Source organism: Lontra canadensis, unplaced genomic scaffold, assembly GCF_010015895.1.
Source record: "Lontra canadensis isolate GAN:19392208 unplaced genomic scaffold, GSC_riverotter_1.0 scaffold30, whole genome shotgun sequence".
Classification (NCBI taxonomy): domain Eukaryota; kingdom Metazoa; phylum Chordata; class Mammalia; order Carnivora; family Mustelidae; genus Lontra; species Lontra canadensis.
The window spans coordinates 14,503,220-14,520,228 of record NW_022631024.1 but is presented as its reverse complement, the minus strand read 5'-3'; the positions used below and the strand labels follow the sequence as shown (position 1 = coordinate 14,520,228).

Genomic DNA, 17,009 nt, shown 5'->3' with positions numbered 1-17,009 from the left:
ACATACAGGCCACAGCACAAAGGAGAATAGATCAGCATGGCCCTGGGGCGTCAGGCTGCTGTCAAGGCTAACCCTGAGGACTGGTGAGAAACTGTTCTCTCCAAAGCCAAATTCCTATCTAACCAGTTACAATACTGACTACTCAGAGTCACAATCTCGCAGTACCATGTCCAAGAGTCACAGTAACACCGATGCCTCAGACCGTCAATGTGAATAAAGACTTGGTGGTTCGGTTAGCGAATGTGCTAGTTAATAATACAGGCTACGGATTCAGGCAGCTGAAACTGCTTCCTGATCCTGTTTGTCTAGCTGTGTGACGTTGGGCAAGTCACTTCACATCTCTGAGCATCACCTTTCCTCATATGCAAAATGGTGATGATAATAATTCTATTTACTTCATACACTTTTGTAAAGATTAATGTGAAAAGACATAAATGCTTAATATCAGACCTATCACAAAGTAAGTGCTTGATAAATTCTTTCACTACAAGAATATCTTAGCATAATTCCCTCTGACACACTTACTGTTCCCCAGAATAGTTCTGGAAGAGAAGGGTCTGCCAGGACTTCACATGCTGTGTCAATTACATCCTGTTGGGGGAGGGGGAAGAAAATAGCTTATTTTCCCTCTTTGAACCACTATTTTTTTTTAAACTGCATTCTATTCAAATAAAAATACCAACAATACTTTCACATACTATATCAGAAAGAACCCTAGGTTTTCAAAGTAAGATTATACCCTGTCTAGGGTGTACGTTGTATCTGTTATACGCAGTTTGGCAAGTTAACCTCGCTGAACTTCAAAATCTTTACCTATAAAATGGTGATAATGTTATCGCTTCATAGTACTGTTGTAAGGACTAAATGAGGTAATATATGGAGAGGTGGACTATAAATTTTAAGATCCCATGTAAATGTGAGGTATTACTAGGCTTGGCTAAACTTGGCTAATCCTCTCCTAGAGGACAAGAATAATACCTTTTTAAGTTTTTTAATCCTCAGCACCTAGTACGGTGCTTGGCATACGCTGGGAATGGTTTTTTTTTTTTAAACAACCCAAGTACGAGGACTCTAGCAGCCCAGATATGTTAATACTGACCCTCCAGATATATGATAAGGTCCAAATATTACCACCAGAAATTTGGCAAAGGATGCAAAGCTTACTCTGTGCCCCTCGAGCTTTGGAAATTGAGTTTTCCGGTTAACACCAATTTCTTTAATAATGGTAAGAAATTTTCTTTCTTTTTTTTTTTTTTAAAGATTTTATTTATTTGACAGAGAGAGATCACAAGTGGACAGAGAGGCAAGCAGAGAGAGAAAGAGGAGGACACAGGTTCCCTGCGGAGCAGAGAGCCCGATGCGGGACTCAATCCCAGGACCCTGAGATCATGACCTGAGCCGAAGGCAGAGGCTTAACCCACTGAGCCACCCAGGCGCCCCAAGAAATTTTCATTTTTAGCAACTTCACCAATTTCTTCAATTTCCAAAACAAGTCATTAAAAATGAATATAATGACTTAGTTATAAAGAACTCCTCAAACAGCACTTTCTACTGCAAAGAACCAGGGTTCCTTGGAGAAACAGCATATCCCAGGTCTGGGGCCAGAATCCTGTAAGATAACCCCATGACGGTGGGTCATACCAGAAACAACGGAGCTATCAAAGTACGGAAGTTTTGTTTCAGACACATTCAGAAGCTCATCAAAAAGTTCTTACTGGCCAAAGGTGGGGGGTCTGAACATAAGAATAGTAACTGCAGTGGATTAAAACACAGCTAACAGGGCGCCTGGGTGGCTCAGTGGGTTAAGCCTCTGCCTTCGGCTCAGGTCATGATCCCGGGGTCCTGGGATCGAGCCCCACATCGGGCTCTCTGCTCAGAAGGGAGCCTGCTTCCCTCTCTCTCTCTGCCTACTTGTGATCTGTGTGTGTCAAATAAATAAATAAAATCTTAAAACAAAACAAAACAAAACAAAAAACCCCCAGAGCTAACATGTTTATTTATACTCAGGAGTTCACTATGACATGTAAAAATTTAAAGACCTTACTAGAGTGTTAACCACCTCTGCAGGACAGTAGGGAAAACTAATAAATATAGGAAAACAAGCATGTATAGTATTCTATACCAGAGTATCAGATAGCTAATAGCTAATGAGAGCAAGATTTTTTTTAAGTATAACTGACATCGATGGGAGGTGTACAACATAATCTAATATTTGTATATACCATGAAACAAACTTCTATAGCAACGTTCGAACCAACAAACAAAAGAGGAAACAGAATAGCGCCATTCTGTGACTCCCAAGGAACTAATGGATCTAGACAATGATACGGCTTATGTCCACCGCAGTGCAAAGCATGGGTGCAGATCAAAACTCGACAGAGTTATCGACCAATAATGTATGGACCCTATCTATTTAGATCCTGATCAAAACAAACTTATAACAAACTTACAACATTTATAAGATAATTAGAAATTTAAATCCTGACTTGTTATTTGAAGATAGTGTTTGTTTAGATGTGCTAATGGTTGTAAAGTTTTATTAGCTCCTATTCTGGTTCATCGACTATTCACAGATGACACTAAATGACGTCAGGGGTTTACTTCAAAATAGTCACAACAGTCACAGGACGGAAAGAGCACCAACATCTGCCGTCAGTTGATAATTTGGAAGCTGGTGATAGGACCGTTTAAGAGCTTGTTACATAATTTTGTCTTCTTTGATATAAGTTTGAAATGTTTCATGTTTTTAAAATATTGCAGAACGATATTTATTACACCCACTGATGTTTGGGACAGTGCTCTATCCCAAAATGAGATTACAAAACAGTATATACATTGTGATTCTGTTTTAGAGAAGAATCTTTATATTGTTAATATATATATATATATATATGCAGAAAATGTTTGGAAGGGAACACAACAAGTATTAACAGAGCTTGCCCTGTGTGGTGCAATTACACTTTTTTCTTTTTATCAGCACTTTCTGATTTTTTGTCATTAATATGTATTTTGTATAATACAATAAATGATAAGAAACAGCAATAAACAAATTAATACCTGGGGTATGTGGGTGTGTGTGGTAACAGGTCCAAAGGGTTATCTTAGGGATATGACTGCAAAGTCAGGCAGTGTAGACAGTCTCACAAAAGCCAGATACTGACCTGCTGATTGCCCAGTGTGTGCAGCTCCAGCGAGGTCAGAACGAAAGAAAGGAGTCCGTAGACACACATGCCTGCGGTGCTGGTGGTACACTGTATGGGCAAAGGAGTCAGTAACTAATCTGAAGAACAAAACTCTGCCCCCAGATTTAGCATAATCCTACACATTAATACAGTCTCTGTAAACAAATGGGAAGGGAATCCAAGGCTTTGTAATTTTCCTAATTTAGTCCCAAGATCAGGAAGACAAGGGATTTCTCCCTTGAGAAAGCAGGAACCATAAATATCACCACACCCCCAAGAATAAAATCAAAAGGGAACCATTTGCAAAATGACTAGTTTTCATGGGGAAGAAAAGCAGAACCAGTCCAGAGAAAGGATAAAGAGTCTCTATGTGCTGACACAAACGACGCAGCTGCCTGCATGGTCACCACGATAAATGACCCAGTGGCAGCCGGCAGGCCTGCTGGCGGAGGTTTCCTGCTCGCATGTCAAAACAAACTCAGTCAACAGTGCCTCTGAAATTAAATCCCAACACGAGACTCAAGAGAATGGCTAATTCATCCCGCTATGGCTGAATGAGTAAGCTCCCAAAAAAGATTTCTCCAGTCAGGGTGGTCAAAGCTGTCCTCCAGATTACTGTGGCGGCATAGTAGCCTGTACTGGCCAAGGGTTCATAATGCACCTCCCACTGCCTGGCAGTATTATTCCACCAGTAATTTGAGGGCAAATTACATCTCCCTAAGTCTCAATCTCCCAAGATGTAAAATAGGATAAAAATTCCTAGCGCAAAGAAGCGCTGTAAGGACGGAGTGCTCTAAACGAGAATGCGCAGAAAGCGCTGATAACAGTGTCTACTCATACTAAATGAGCTACGAAGTTAGAAACAACTGTCATCATCATCCATGTCACTATTACAATTCTTATGACTGCTCTCATGATTGATTCACGGGCTTCTGCCCTAATCTCTGGCATGCTCATGCTCCAACACCAACAGCCTGAGCCTCACGTCATTGCCCCCGCTGGCCAGTGAGCGGAGCAGTCGGGTCAGGTACTGAAATACGTTCAGCTGGATGGCTGTGCCACCTATCTTCCGGACAACACTGCTTGTCTCTTCTGGATGCAGGGTGTGACGGAGGAGAGCCCAGGCCAAAAGCACTGGGGCATGATGTGGAATGTCCCCGAAGGTCAACATCAAACGGTCCATATCCTGATTAAAAACAAAAAATAAAAAACCAACCAAACTAAAAAACAAAACCTGTGTCACTGAAAAGAAAGGGTGAAAACAAATGTCCTCCATTTGCCCAGAGTAGCCCCTTGTCCCACTCTGATAGTCTACTCTTCCCCAACCTCCACCACACCTCACTAATAAACCCCTCCATTACTCTTCCCTTTCCCCACAACTTTTTTCTTCTAATTTTAAATAGTCTTAGTGTAACATTATAAAAGACATGTTCCAATGGAATTTCCTTTGGAAAATTTCCCAATCCTTCTTGAACTTTCTCTGCTCTTTCCCCACTTTCTCTCTAACCACCATGCCATCTGAATGTGTTTCCCCTTTGCTCTTCTTGCACAAGGTCCATAAACAAAGACAATCCCCAGCAGTCGGTCCTTGGGCCTTTCCTGTCCTGGTGCCAACTCTCTGAGTGACTCTATTCATTCTCACAGACTCAACTACGACCAATATGCAGAAAACTGAAATCTGAGATTTCTTCCAATTAACTTAACACTGTAGAGTCCTAAATTCCACCGCAAGAAAAATTTTACGTGGCAGTATGGTTGAGTGGTGAAACACATACTCCTAACTATAAATTGTTTAAAAAGAGAAAGGAAGCCATTCCAAGTTTACCTGACAAATAAGCCCGTCCTGGGCAAACTGGTGCAGTTCTCTTCTGTCATCTAAAGCACACTTATGCAAGGATTCAATATCCATGCCTTCCACCAGGATAAGGGCACTGAAGTAGCTGGGAAGAAAAATGGTATCATGGTGTCACATGAGCAACTCTGAACCTTGCTGGAGAATAAGATGAAATGGAAGACACTTCAATATCAAAAAATTACTAATGGTTTTTTCTGCATTTTTTTTCATACTAAGTCTTCTTAGTATGTATGTATTTTATACTTCCAACACACCTCAATTCATCTGGCCACATTTAAACTGCCTGACTGTGGTTGACAGGGGCTTGCGCAGGCCAGAGCGTAGATCCAGTGTGGAAAGTTTCTATGGCCACCAATGAGACATGACCCAGATAAACCATCTCACCACTCAAGTGTGTATCTTTGTTCACAGAGAAAACAGCCCTCAAAACGTGGACCCATCTATTTGAACCACTGTCACATCATCCTTTTTGTTAAATGCAGCTGAATCTCCTCCTCAGACCCAGATGAGAACAGGCAGTTCACCCCAGAGGATATGCCAAGAGCAGGTAAGAAAATGCTCACCATCAGATAACCAGGGAAAGGCAAATCAGGGCAGCAAAAGGGAAAAAAACTGAGGGGATGATAGATAACATGGGTTTGCAAGATTGTAGGGAAACTGGTTCTCTCCTCCTACAATCAGTGATGTATACGTTGGTACAGCCTCTGTGGAGGACAACTTGGCAATATTTTAGAACACAAACACACACACCATTCAACCCAAAAAAGCCACTTCCAGCTCCTTCACAGTCATACTCACCCAGATGTACAGAAAGGCTTGTAAAGAATGTTCTTATAGCACTGTTTGAAATATCCAAACAAGCTAACTGCCTACCATTAGTGAAAATGTTAAATAAACATCCAACCCATGTACTAATGCAGCAGCTAAAGAACATCCTGAGGTAAAAAGAGTTCCAGGACATCTAGTTACGTGAAAAGTTAAGTTGTAAAAAAGTACACTATTTACATCAAAAAACAAAAAAACACAAACAATGTATTTTTGTATATATGGGAAAAAAAAGTGGATCTACCCACTGCCATAAAATTCAAAGTCCACAGATGATGACCTCAAAAAGGGCAGGGGACACACTTGCCCTATCACCGTCTTAGCATTTGCAATGGCTTACCATAGATGCTCACCAAATTTTTTGTTGAATGGATGAACCTCTTAGATGAAGATAGTCAAATACTAGAATGCAATACTTATTTTGAGAAAACATGGCCCTCTAATCCCAGTCTTTACTCCCTGTAAGACCTGGAACATGGTAGTACATCAATCTGTTTCCCTAGAAACAAGTGAAAAGTACATCTAGACCATCCTCTCACCCATTAACAGGATCTATTAATACCAACATTCTACACCTTGTACAAGTTTTGTAGCCTCAATTCATTCAGACTTACCCAATCCGATCTACGAAAGGATCCATGGTCTCATCCACCAGGTGCCTGTTGGTCTGCCTACTACCAAATCCTTGTTCTTTAAACATCTTGGTTAATGCCAGCAGGTCACTAGGTGCCATCTCAAAGTAGGCATAATAAAGGAAAATAATTTCTAGCAGCATGGACTGTTCCCGAAGGCACTGAACAAACCAGCGAGACACCTGGCGCTCGGTCTGCACAACCAATGGAGAAAAAATGGGAGAAATAAAATCAGATTTAAAAGCCTATTTAAAATTTTTAAGTTATTTTTTATTAGAGAATATATGTAAAAGGAGAGAGTAAAAAAAGTCTCCCTCTTTGCCATATATTAAGGAATCTTTGTTAAATGCTTAAAGCAAAAGGGTTTGGGAGAGATACCAAAAATAAGTCTCCCTCTGTACAATTCCCACTGCCCAGTCATCCTAACCTGTCCCCAGAGGCAACCACTGTAGAGGTTCTTGTTTCCCCTTCCAGTCTTTTGCCATATACACTCGGTATTCCTTCCCTCATTCTAAGCTCCGTCTACCTACCCACCTACCCATCCAGCCATCTCTACATCAAATATACTATACAAACTATTCCATACTTCTCTCAACTAACAGCGTATCTTATAAATCATTTCCTCTAACAGTACATTAAGAATTTCCTTATTTTTCTCATTAAAAAAAAAAAGAATTTCCTTATTTTTCTCTTTTTAAAAAAGATTTTATTTATTTATTGGACAGAGAGAGAGGTAGTGAGAGAAGAAATACAAGCAGGGGCAGAGGGAGAGGGAGAAGCAGCCTCCCCGCAGAGCGGGGAGCCAGATGTGGGGCTCGATCCCAGGACCCCGGGATCACGACTTAAGCTGAAAGCAGACACTTCACTGACTGAGCCACCCTTATTTTTCATTATCAGTCCCCTCATTACTTTTAATGAAATGCCCTATTTTTATTTATATATTTTCCATAACTTAATCAGCTTCCTTGGATGTACACACAAGTGATGGTGAGGATGTGGAGAAAAATGAGCCCTCGTGCACTGCTGGCGGGAACCTAAACTGGTGTAGCCGCTGTGGGAAACAGTACGGAGGCTCCTCAAACATTTAAAGACCAGAGGGCGCCCTAGTGGTTCAGGCAGTCAGGCATCCGACTCTTGGTTTGAGTTCAGGCCATGATCACACGATTTGAGATCGCGCCCTGCATCAGGCTCTGCGATGAGCATGGAGCCTGCTTGGGACCCTCTCTCTCCCTCTGCTCTCTGCCCCTCCGAACCCTGCTCATGATCTCTTTCTCTCTCTAAAAAGCAAAAATTAAAAAACAGAAATGCCATATGATCCAATAATTTAACTACTGGGTATTTACCCAAAGGAAATGAAAACACTAATTCAAAAAGATATGTGCAGGGGGCCTAGGTGGCTCCGTCGGTTAAGCGTCTGCTGTCGGCTCAGGCTCCACATTGGGCTCCCTGCTTAGCACGGAGTCTGCTTCTCCCTCCCCCTCTGCCTCTGTCCCTCCTGCTGCTTGTGTTCTCTCTCCCATTCACTCTTTCAAAGAAATAAAATCTTAAAAAAAAAAAAAAGATACATGCACCCCTATGTTTACTAAAACATTATTTACAATAGCCAAGCGATGGAAGCAATCTAAGTGTCCACTGATAGATGAGTAAGGCACACACGCAGACGCAAGGACAGGCAGCATGGAATACTATGCCGCCGTGGAAAGCATGAGATCGTGCCATCTGTGACAACATGGATAGACCTAGATCTTATGCTAAATGAAGTAAGTTAGACTGAAAAAGACAAATACCGTATGATGTTACTGATACTGGAATCTAAAAAACAACACGAATGAAGAAACAAAAACCAGAACCAGGTCTATAAATACAGAGAACAAACTGGTGGTTGCCAGAAGGAAAGGAGGCGGACAGGCCAAATGGGTGAGGGGGAGTGGGAGACTTCCAGCTGTGGAATGAGTAAGTCATGAGAATAAAAGCCACAGAATAGAAAGCACAGTCAATGGCACTACACTAACCCCGCCTGGTGACAGATGGTAAATCCCTGTGCTGTACACCCGAAATGTGTCAACCGCACTCCAGAAACTTAAATAAATACAATGTACACCTGACAGAACAAATATACAAAAAAATTGGCAAAACCACAGATCTAAACAATCTCAATCTGCCTGGTATGTCTCACCAGCACACCAAACTACTTTTGAATACATGTTCTTTTTCAGGAGCTTTTAAAATTTGTTTATTTGTGAGAGGCAGAGAGACAGCACTACACAAATTCTTTCAGAAAACGGAGGAAGGAAAATTTCCCAACTTATTTCATGAGGCTAACATTACACTAATACCAAAACCAGAAAAAGACACCACAAGAAAACTACAGACTAATATCCCTTATGAACATAGGCATAAAATTCCTTAACAAAATCTTAGCAACTCAAATCTCACGATATATAAAAAGCAAAATATATCATAATTAAGTGGAGTTTATGCCAGGATTTCAAGATCCATCTGACATCCAAAGACTCAATGTAATTCACAACAAAGTAAAAAAGTCATAATGTTATTTCAAAAGATCCAAAACAAAATGGACAGGATTCCTAATAAAAGCTAAATCCCTCAGCAAACTTAGGAGGTAATTTCCTCATTTTGATAAAGAACACTACAAAAATAATTTACAACTAATAACACATTCAGGGGTAAAGATCTGAATGCTTTTTATCTAAGATTACGAACAAGGCAAGAATGTTGGCTCTCCTACCACTTCTATTCATCATTGTACCAGAGGTCCTGATCAGTTAATAAGGCAAGAAAAAGAAATAAAAGGCATACAGACTTGAAAGTAAGTTAAAGTGCCCTTATTTACAGACAACATGATCATGTGTATTAGAAAATCCTGTTAGAAAAAACCTACTAGACGGGCACCTGGGTGGGTCTGCAGGATGATTGTCCAGCTCTTGATTTCCAGCTCAGGTCATGATCTCAGGGTCGTGGAATCAAGCCCTGCATCAGACTTCATGCACAGCAGAGTCTGCTTGACCCTCTTTCTTCCTCTTGCTCTACCCCTATTCCCTCTCTCTCTCCCAAATAAATAGGTAAAATCTTTAAAAATAATAAAATTAAATAAATGGTTAAAATAATAAATTTTAATTACATATTATTTTACCAGAATTTAAAAGTCATAGTTAAAAAAAAAAAAACAACCTATAGTGACAGAAAGCAAATTAATGGTCGTCTGGGGCCAAAGATCACAGATTGACTACAAACTTTCTAGGGGAGATAGAAATGTTCTATGTACTGATTGTGCATATAACTACCTACAACTGTCAAAGCTGTATGTTTGAAATCAGTGAGCTTTACTGGATGGAAATTGGACCAGAATAAAGCTGGAAATGGGAACACTACAGACCTGTTATCTACACAAGTTCTTTCACACAAGTGTGAATGTATTTATAGGATAAACTCTTTTTTTTTTTTTTTTTTAAAGGTTCTGTTTATTTATTTGACAGAGAGAGAGACACAGCGAGAGAGGGAACACAAGCAGGGGGAGTGGGAGAGGGAGAAGCAGGCTTCCCGCCGAGCAGAGAGCCCGATGTAGGGCTCAATCCCAGGACCCTGGGATCATGACCCGAGCTGAAGGCAGACGGTTAATGACTGAGTCACCCAGGAGCACCGACAGGATAAACTCTTACACTGGAACCTTGCAGTTCCAGTTTATGTGCTTTTCAATTTTTTTTTTTTAAAGATTTTATTTATTTATCTGACAGAGATCACAAGTAGGCAGAGAGAGGAAGGGAAGAAGGTTCACTGCTGAGCAGAGAGCCTGATGTGGGGCTTGATCCCAGGACACTGGGATCATGACCTGAGAGGAAGGCAGAGGCTTTAACCCACTGAGCCACCCAGGTGCCCCTGTGCTTTTCAATTTGTATTTTATTTTTATTTTATTTATTTATTTATTTTTAAAGATTTTATTTATTTATTTGACAGAGAGATCACAAGTAGACAGAGAGGCAGGCAGAGAGAGAGAGAGAGAGAGAGAGAGAGAAACAGGCTCCCTGCTGAGCAGAGAGCCCGATGCGGGACTCGATCCCAGGACCCTGAGATCATGACCTGAGCTGAAGGCAGCGGCTTAACCCACTGAGCCACCCAGGCGCCCCTGCTTTTCAATTTTTAAATACTGCCTTATTTTCCACTAAAAAAAGTTATTTATACAGCAAAATTTGAGTACCCATTATCCCATCCCTCAGACAAGAGTGTTGGATGTGAGTATGTTCATTGCTTTTGCTTGTTTTTCCACTGGGTCTTAGTGATTTATAGGAGTTCTATTTTAAGAACCCTTTATAATATGACTTTGTCTTACTTCGTTTACTGCACTATTTTTTTTTCCTTGCAAAAGTGTTTGATTTGTTGTTGCTGGGTTTAAAATTACTTTTCTTTCATGGCTCTTGAATTTTACTTTAAAAAATCCTCTCCACTCCAAACAAAGCAAAACAAAACAAAACCACTTCCCATGTTTTCTTCTAATACTGGTGTGGTTAAAAATTTTTTTTCTAGGGGCACTGGGTGGCTCAGTGGGTTAAAGCCTCTGGCTTTGGCTCAGGTCATGATCCCAGGGCCTGGGATCGAGCCCCGCATCGGGCTCTCTGCTCAGCGGGGAGCCTGCTTCCTCCTCTCTCTTTGCCTGCCTCTCTGCCTACTTGTGATCTCTGTCAAATAAATAAAATCTTTAAACAAAAAAAATTTTTTTTTTTTCTAAGTAAAATCTACACCCAACATGGGGCTTGAACTCAAGACCCTGAGATCAAGGGTCACTTGCTCTATTGACTGAGCTAGCCAGGTGCCCCTACAGTTAAATTTTTAAAATTTAAATCATTGCTCTATCTGATTTTCTTCTAATAGAAGGTAGGAGATAGAGGTAAGAGTTCAATTTCTCTCCCCATGGTTATTTATACAGTAGTTCATCACCATTCATTGAAAAATACAGTACTTCCCACTGACTGAAATACCACCTTTATCATATATAACTCAGTCTGGGGTCTATAACTAGACCTTCTATTATGCTCTATTTATAAGTCTATTTACTTACATGCCAATGCCATGCTTTAAATTATTGTAGTATTAATTATCTAATAAGACTAATTTTCCTTTTTCAAAAATTTCCTGGCTATTGTTTCTTATTTTTCATGTGAATTTGAGAATCAGCTTGTCCGTTCCGAAATAAAAGGCAAAACAAACACTTGTTAGTATTTTTTTTGGTATTGCACTAAATTCATAGGTTAACATAAGAAGTACTGACACTTTTATGGTGCTGTCTTTATATTCAAGAACGTGCTGTGTCTTTCCATTCGGTTATGACTTCTTTTATACCCATTATAGCATCGGGACATCTAGGTGGCTCAGTTGGTTAAGCTTCCAACTCTTGATTTCAGCTCAGGTCAAGATCTCAGGGTGGTGAGATGTGCCCCATGTTGGGCTTCATGCTGAGCATGGAGCCTGCTTAAGATTTTCTTGCTCCCTCTCCCTCTGCTCCTCCCTGCCCCCAACTCATTTACGTTTTCTCTAAATAAATAAATAAATGTCTATTCTCTTTATGGCATTTTAAAGTTCTCTTCATTCAGATTTTGGATAGTTGTAAGCTTATCCCTGAGAAATTTATGCTTTTATTGCTATTTATAAATGGGCCCTTTTCTTCTACTAAATATTTTCAATAGTTACTGTCCATGTTTTGGCTGACAATTCAGGGTTTTTTTTGTTTCTTTTTAAGATTTTATTTATTTATCTGAGAGAGAAGTGAGCACAAGCAAGGGTAACAGCAGAGGAAAAGGGAGAAGCAGGGTTCCCCACTGAGCAGGGAGCCCAACTTGGGGCTTGATCCCAGGACATTGAGATCATGACCTAAGCCAAAGGCAGATGCTTAACCTACTGAGCTACTCAGGCACCCTTGGCTGAATTGTTTTAACAAACACATATTATTTAAAAAAAAAAAGGGGGGGCACATTCTAATCTATAAATACAGGCTCCTTTACGATTTAGGGTTAAATAATCAGGCTGATGTCACATATTTAATAGATTGTGATAATAGGGGTGCCTGGGTGGCTCAGTTGGTTAAGCATCTGCCTTTGGCTCAGGTCATGGGACTGAGCCCCGCGCCAGGCTCCCTGCTCGGTGAGGGTGCCTGCTTCTCCCTTTCCCTCTGCCTCTCCTTCCTGCTTGTGCTCTCTCTCCCTCAAATGAATAAATAAACTCTTTAAAAAAAAAAAAAAAGAGGGGGGCCTGGGTGGCTCAGTGGTTTAAAGCCTCTGACTTCAGCTCAGGTCATGATCTCAGGGTCCTGGGACCGAGCCCCACATCGGGCTCTCTGCTTGGCGGCGAGACTGCTTCCTCCTCTCTCCCTCTCTGCCTACTTGTGATCTCTGTCAAATAAATAAATAAAATCTTCTTAAAAAATAAATAAATAAAAATTTAAAAAAAATTTTTTTTTTAAAGATTTTATTTATTTATTTGACAGAGAGAGATCACAAGCAGGCAGAGAGGCAGGCAGAGAGAGAGGAGGAAGCAGGCTCCCTGCTGAGCAGAGAGCCCGATGCGGGGCTCAATCCCAGGACTCTGAGATCATGACCTGAGCTGAAGGCAGCAGCTTAACCCACTGAGCCACCCAGGCGCCCCAAAATTTTAAAAAATTTTAAAAAAAGGATAATGATAATAAAGTAGAAGAAATCTTTTTTTTTTTTAAGATTTTATTTATTTATTTGACAGAGATCACAAGTAGGCAGAGAGAGAGGAGGAAGCAGGCTCCCCACAGAGCAGAGAGCCCGATGTGGGGCTCGATCCCAAGACCCTGAGATCATGACCCGAGCTGAAGGCAGAGGCTTTAACCCACTGAGCCACCCAGGTGACCCAAGTAGAAGAAATCTTGAGTTTAGAGTTCTATTAACCACTTAAAGAAAATTTTAAGTAAGAACAGAAAGTAAATTAAGTGGATAGACAAAGTCAAGTGAAAATGTCCAGAATGAAGTACCATTACTTAAAGTCATCAATGTTTTGATCCATGACACGCTTAAACTTTTCTGAAGATCATCTATAAATACTACAAGTTAATAAATGAATAAGTCATGTAACTGAGAGCTATATGCGCAAGGCTTACAACTCTCCTCAGAGTTACAGGAGGCCCAGTAACCACATACCATGAGGTTTCCATGTGTCTCCCATGTTGGTGCTTCAGTTTTATAAAGCTCTTCAAACTGCTTTCTATATTTTGTGACTAGTTCCTTCTCCAATTTATCAACGCAGTCTGCATATTCAACCTTAAAAAAAAACAAACAAACCCAAAACAGAGTAACTTATACCTACGATAAAAGGTAAATATTCAAATGAAAGTGAAAAGGAGTAATATAAAATTATTAAACAGTGTCGAATTTTATAGGATACAGAGAACCACGAGGACTAAATGGGCTTACCCTATAGGGATGTCTTTCATCTTGAAAATAAGTGAGAAGGTGTAAGACACAACGAAGAATACAGGTTCTTTCTTCATAGTAATAATCCGCAATCTGGGAAGAACCCAAAGACGCAAAATCAGTTACTCACCTTTGCACAAAAGACACTCAATTTTAAATTTATTGATAAAGAGATCACTTAAAGATGAGAATGGAAAAGGCTGGTTTCTACTAGCAATCATAGACACAGAAAGATTGTGTTAGGCCAAAGAAAGCAAAAGACCTTCATGAAATAGTATACAAGTAAAGCCATGCAAAGTAAAAGGAATTATTTAAAAATATAAACAAGTTGTCTTGCATGATTTCTCAAAGCTTTCAAATAACACACAACACAGCTATGGCTGACAGGCCAAATACATGAAGGCAAATATAAAAACACCACTTGTATATATCATGCTTATAACTAAGGTACTTGGTTCTCGCTAAATACCAAATAGGAAACTACTTCTGAAGTCACAGTCAAGCTCCATTCTATATGAGATCCTAAATGAGAAGGCTGCTTTGGAGGGTAGGGGAAGACAAAGGAATAAAGAAATATACATTAACCTTCCTGCATTTAGACGTAGAGAAAAAAGACACATGAAGTAGTTTTCATCCCCAGTAGCTGGACAGTCTCCTTTGGGAAAGGTCTCAGCTGGGGTCAGTGGATAAAAAGCCTCTTATTTCACAAGTATGTTACTAACCTACTTCATTGACACCTTCCATGCTTACCCAATAAGAGTCCAAAGCCAGCAATGCCCAGGAGAACAAGGTCAGGAACCCATCACCCAATTTCACAACAAAGAATGAAAACAGTAACTCCCACTCACCTTCAGGATTAAGGCCTGGCTCTGCCTCTCATCTTGCAGTACCGTCTGAAGGAAAGAACAATCACGCAGTCATCTTATAAGCAAAGCTCAATTAACAAAGAAAAAGGTAAATATCTTCACCTCACCTTTCAAGATTTTAAGTGCCCATTCATTTCTGGAAGTATTTTTTTACCTAAATGTATTCAAATCTGTGCTCAAATCTCAGCCCACTCCTCTGGACTCAATTTCCCTATATGCAAAATGAGGGGCCAGACAAGCTCCATACAGTGCCAGTTTGTTTTCAGCTCTGACGTCCTGAGATTCTACCATTAACACGTCAATCTTTGACCTCTGCAGCCTGTGAAGTCTGAGGACAGACTTCAGTTTAAGTACATGTGTTTTAAGCCTTTAGAAAATCTCTCCTGGGGCGCCTGGGTGGCTCAGTCGTTAAGCATCTGCTTTTGGCACAGGTCATAATCCCAGGGTCTTGGGATTGAACCCCGCATCTGGCTCCCTACTCAGCAGGAAGCCTGTTTCTCCCTCTCCGCTCCCCCTGCTTATGTTCCCTCTCTCACTGTCTCTCTCTGTCAAATAAATAAATACAATCTTTAAGGAAAAAAAAAAGAAAGTGTCTCCTGAGAATCACTGTATCTGATCACCTACCTCTGTTGCAAAGAACCGGTACCAAAACTCTTAAACACCTAAAACACAAGGAAAAATGGAGAAGGCAAGAGAAAGGAGCCGGACATACTACAAACCTTTAGTGAGTCCCGAGTACCTCTATAATCTTCTTGAAGGTAACACTGGATTAACTGCACACTCTGTTCTTCATCAAGACCCTGAAATGCAGGGGTCGTTAAGAAAGGCACAGCCACCTCAGCTCAGAAAACACACATGGGAAGTAAAGCATTCTAAAGATTTGTCCTCTGGAATGAACACAGAACTCGAATAAATAGAAATCCTTTTAAAAGATTAAAAGACACAACATAAGTTTGCCCCAAACAGGAGAAAAAGGAGCCAGTCATAGACATGTAATTTACATGACAATTAAATTTACAATGTCAGAAACAACTGTGCTTATTTACCAAGCCATTGATACAGTCACAGGCATGATCTGGGTTTCCAAAATTAAAAAGAAATAGCTATATATTTAAGTATAATCTAGGCAATTTAAAGAACACTACAGGGTGCCTGGGTGGCTCTGTTGGTTGAGCGACTGCCTTCGGCTCAGGTCATGATCCAGGAATCCCAGGATCGAGTCCCACATTGGGCTCCCAGCTCCATGGAGGGGTCTGCTTCTCCCTCTGACCTTCTCCCCTCTCACGCTCTCTCTCACTTTCTCTCCCTCAAATGGATTTAAAAAAAAAAAAAAAAAACTTTAAAATAAATAAATAAATAATAAAACAAAGTACACTACACGCATGAAGAAGAAAACTCCATGATATATATAGTAAACAGATGTGGCAACTTATTTTGTGGCTTTTAACAAGAAGAGTTACCACATGGATATTTCTGAAACCCAATATGTTCAATTTAATCTCCAAAACTGAAATAAACTGAATTTTCACTGAAAACAACTAACAAAGAAATAATGTACATCCACAATGCAGGAAGTAAACTGAGACCATGCTAATTTTTACTCACCAAAAACTTGCTGATTCTTAAACCCAGTTCCTTCAGCGGTGAAGCCACATCTTTATTAGCTTTCACTTTTTCGGCTGAATTTGGACTATGAAAAGAACAGTGAATCATTTCCTCATTCTCAATGACCCTCTAAGGATTTTAAATAAACATACTTAAAGATATTTTTACCACAGACCTTTCTCTGCCCTGTAGGTGCCTATGAAAATACACACATATACAAGAAGTTCTTCTCTACAGACTTTATGACACAGAACTACTTATGCCTAAATAACAAATATGGTATCTATCTGTTACAAACTGTAGTTATAATAATATTACATATGGATATATTAGGTTACATTATTTTTGATCCTTACAACTATGAAAGGGAAATATTACTAATCCCATTTTACAAATGGAATTACTAATACTCAGAATCGATAAATAACTTACCAAAAATCCCACAGCTAATAAAAAGTTAAGATGAAATTTAAAACCAGGTCTGTTAGTATACATACATACATTACCTAGCTCTATCTACTGAGAAGGCCTAGAAGCTAAAAAGCCCAGTAGCAGTGAGCACACCCAGCCCCCAGATCTTGGTTTCTAATAGCATTATC

General features: G+C 40.1%; 1 protein-coding gene across 1 annotated transcript in view; it reads right to left on the bottom strand.

Annotated features, from left to right (window-relative positions):
• Positions 1–17,009, bottom strand: part of NUP188 (nucleoporin 188) — a 49,124-nt gene that overhangs the window by 20,328 nt on the left and 11,787 nt on the right. The window contains 10 exon segments of the mRNA XM_032866038.1: positions 526–591; positions 3,162–3,251; positions 4,168–4,368; positions 5,008–5,122; positions 6,477–6,688; positions 13,667–13,786; positions 13,940–14,032; positions 14,788–14,832; positions 15,525–15,605; positions 16,411–16,495. Of these exon segments, the coding sequence (XP_032721929.1) occupies positions 526–591; positions 3,162–3,251; positions 4,168–4,368; positions 5,008–5,122; positions 6,477–6,688; positions 13,667–13,786; positions 13,940–14,032; positions 14,788–14,832; positions 15,525–15,605; positions 16,411–16,495 (1,108 nt within the window).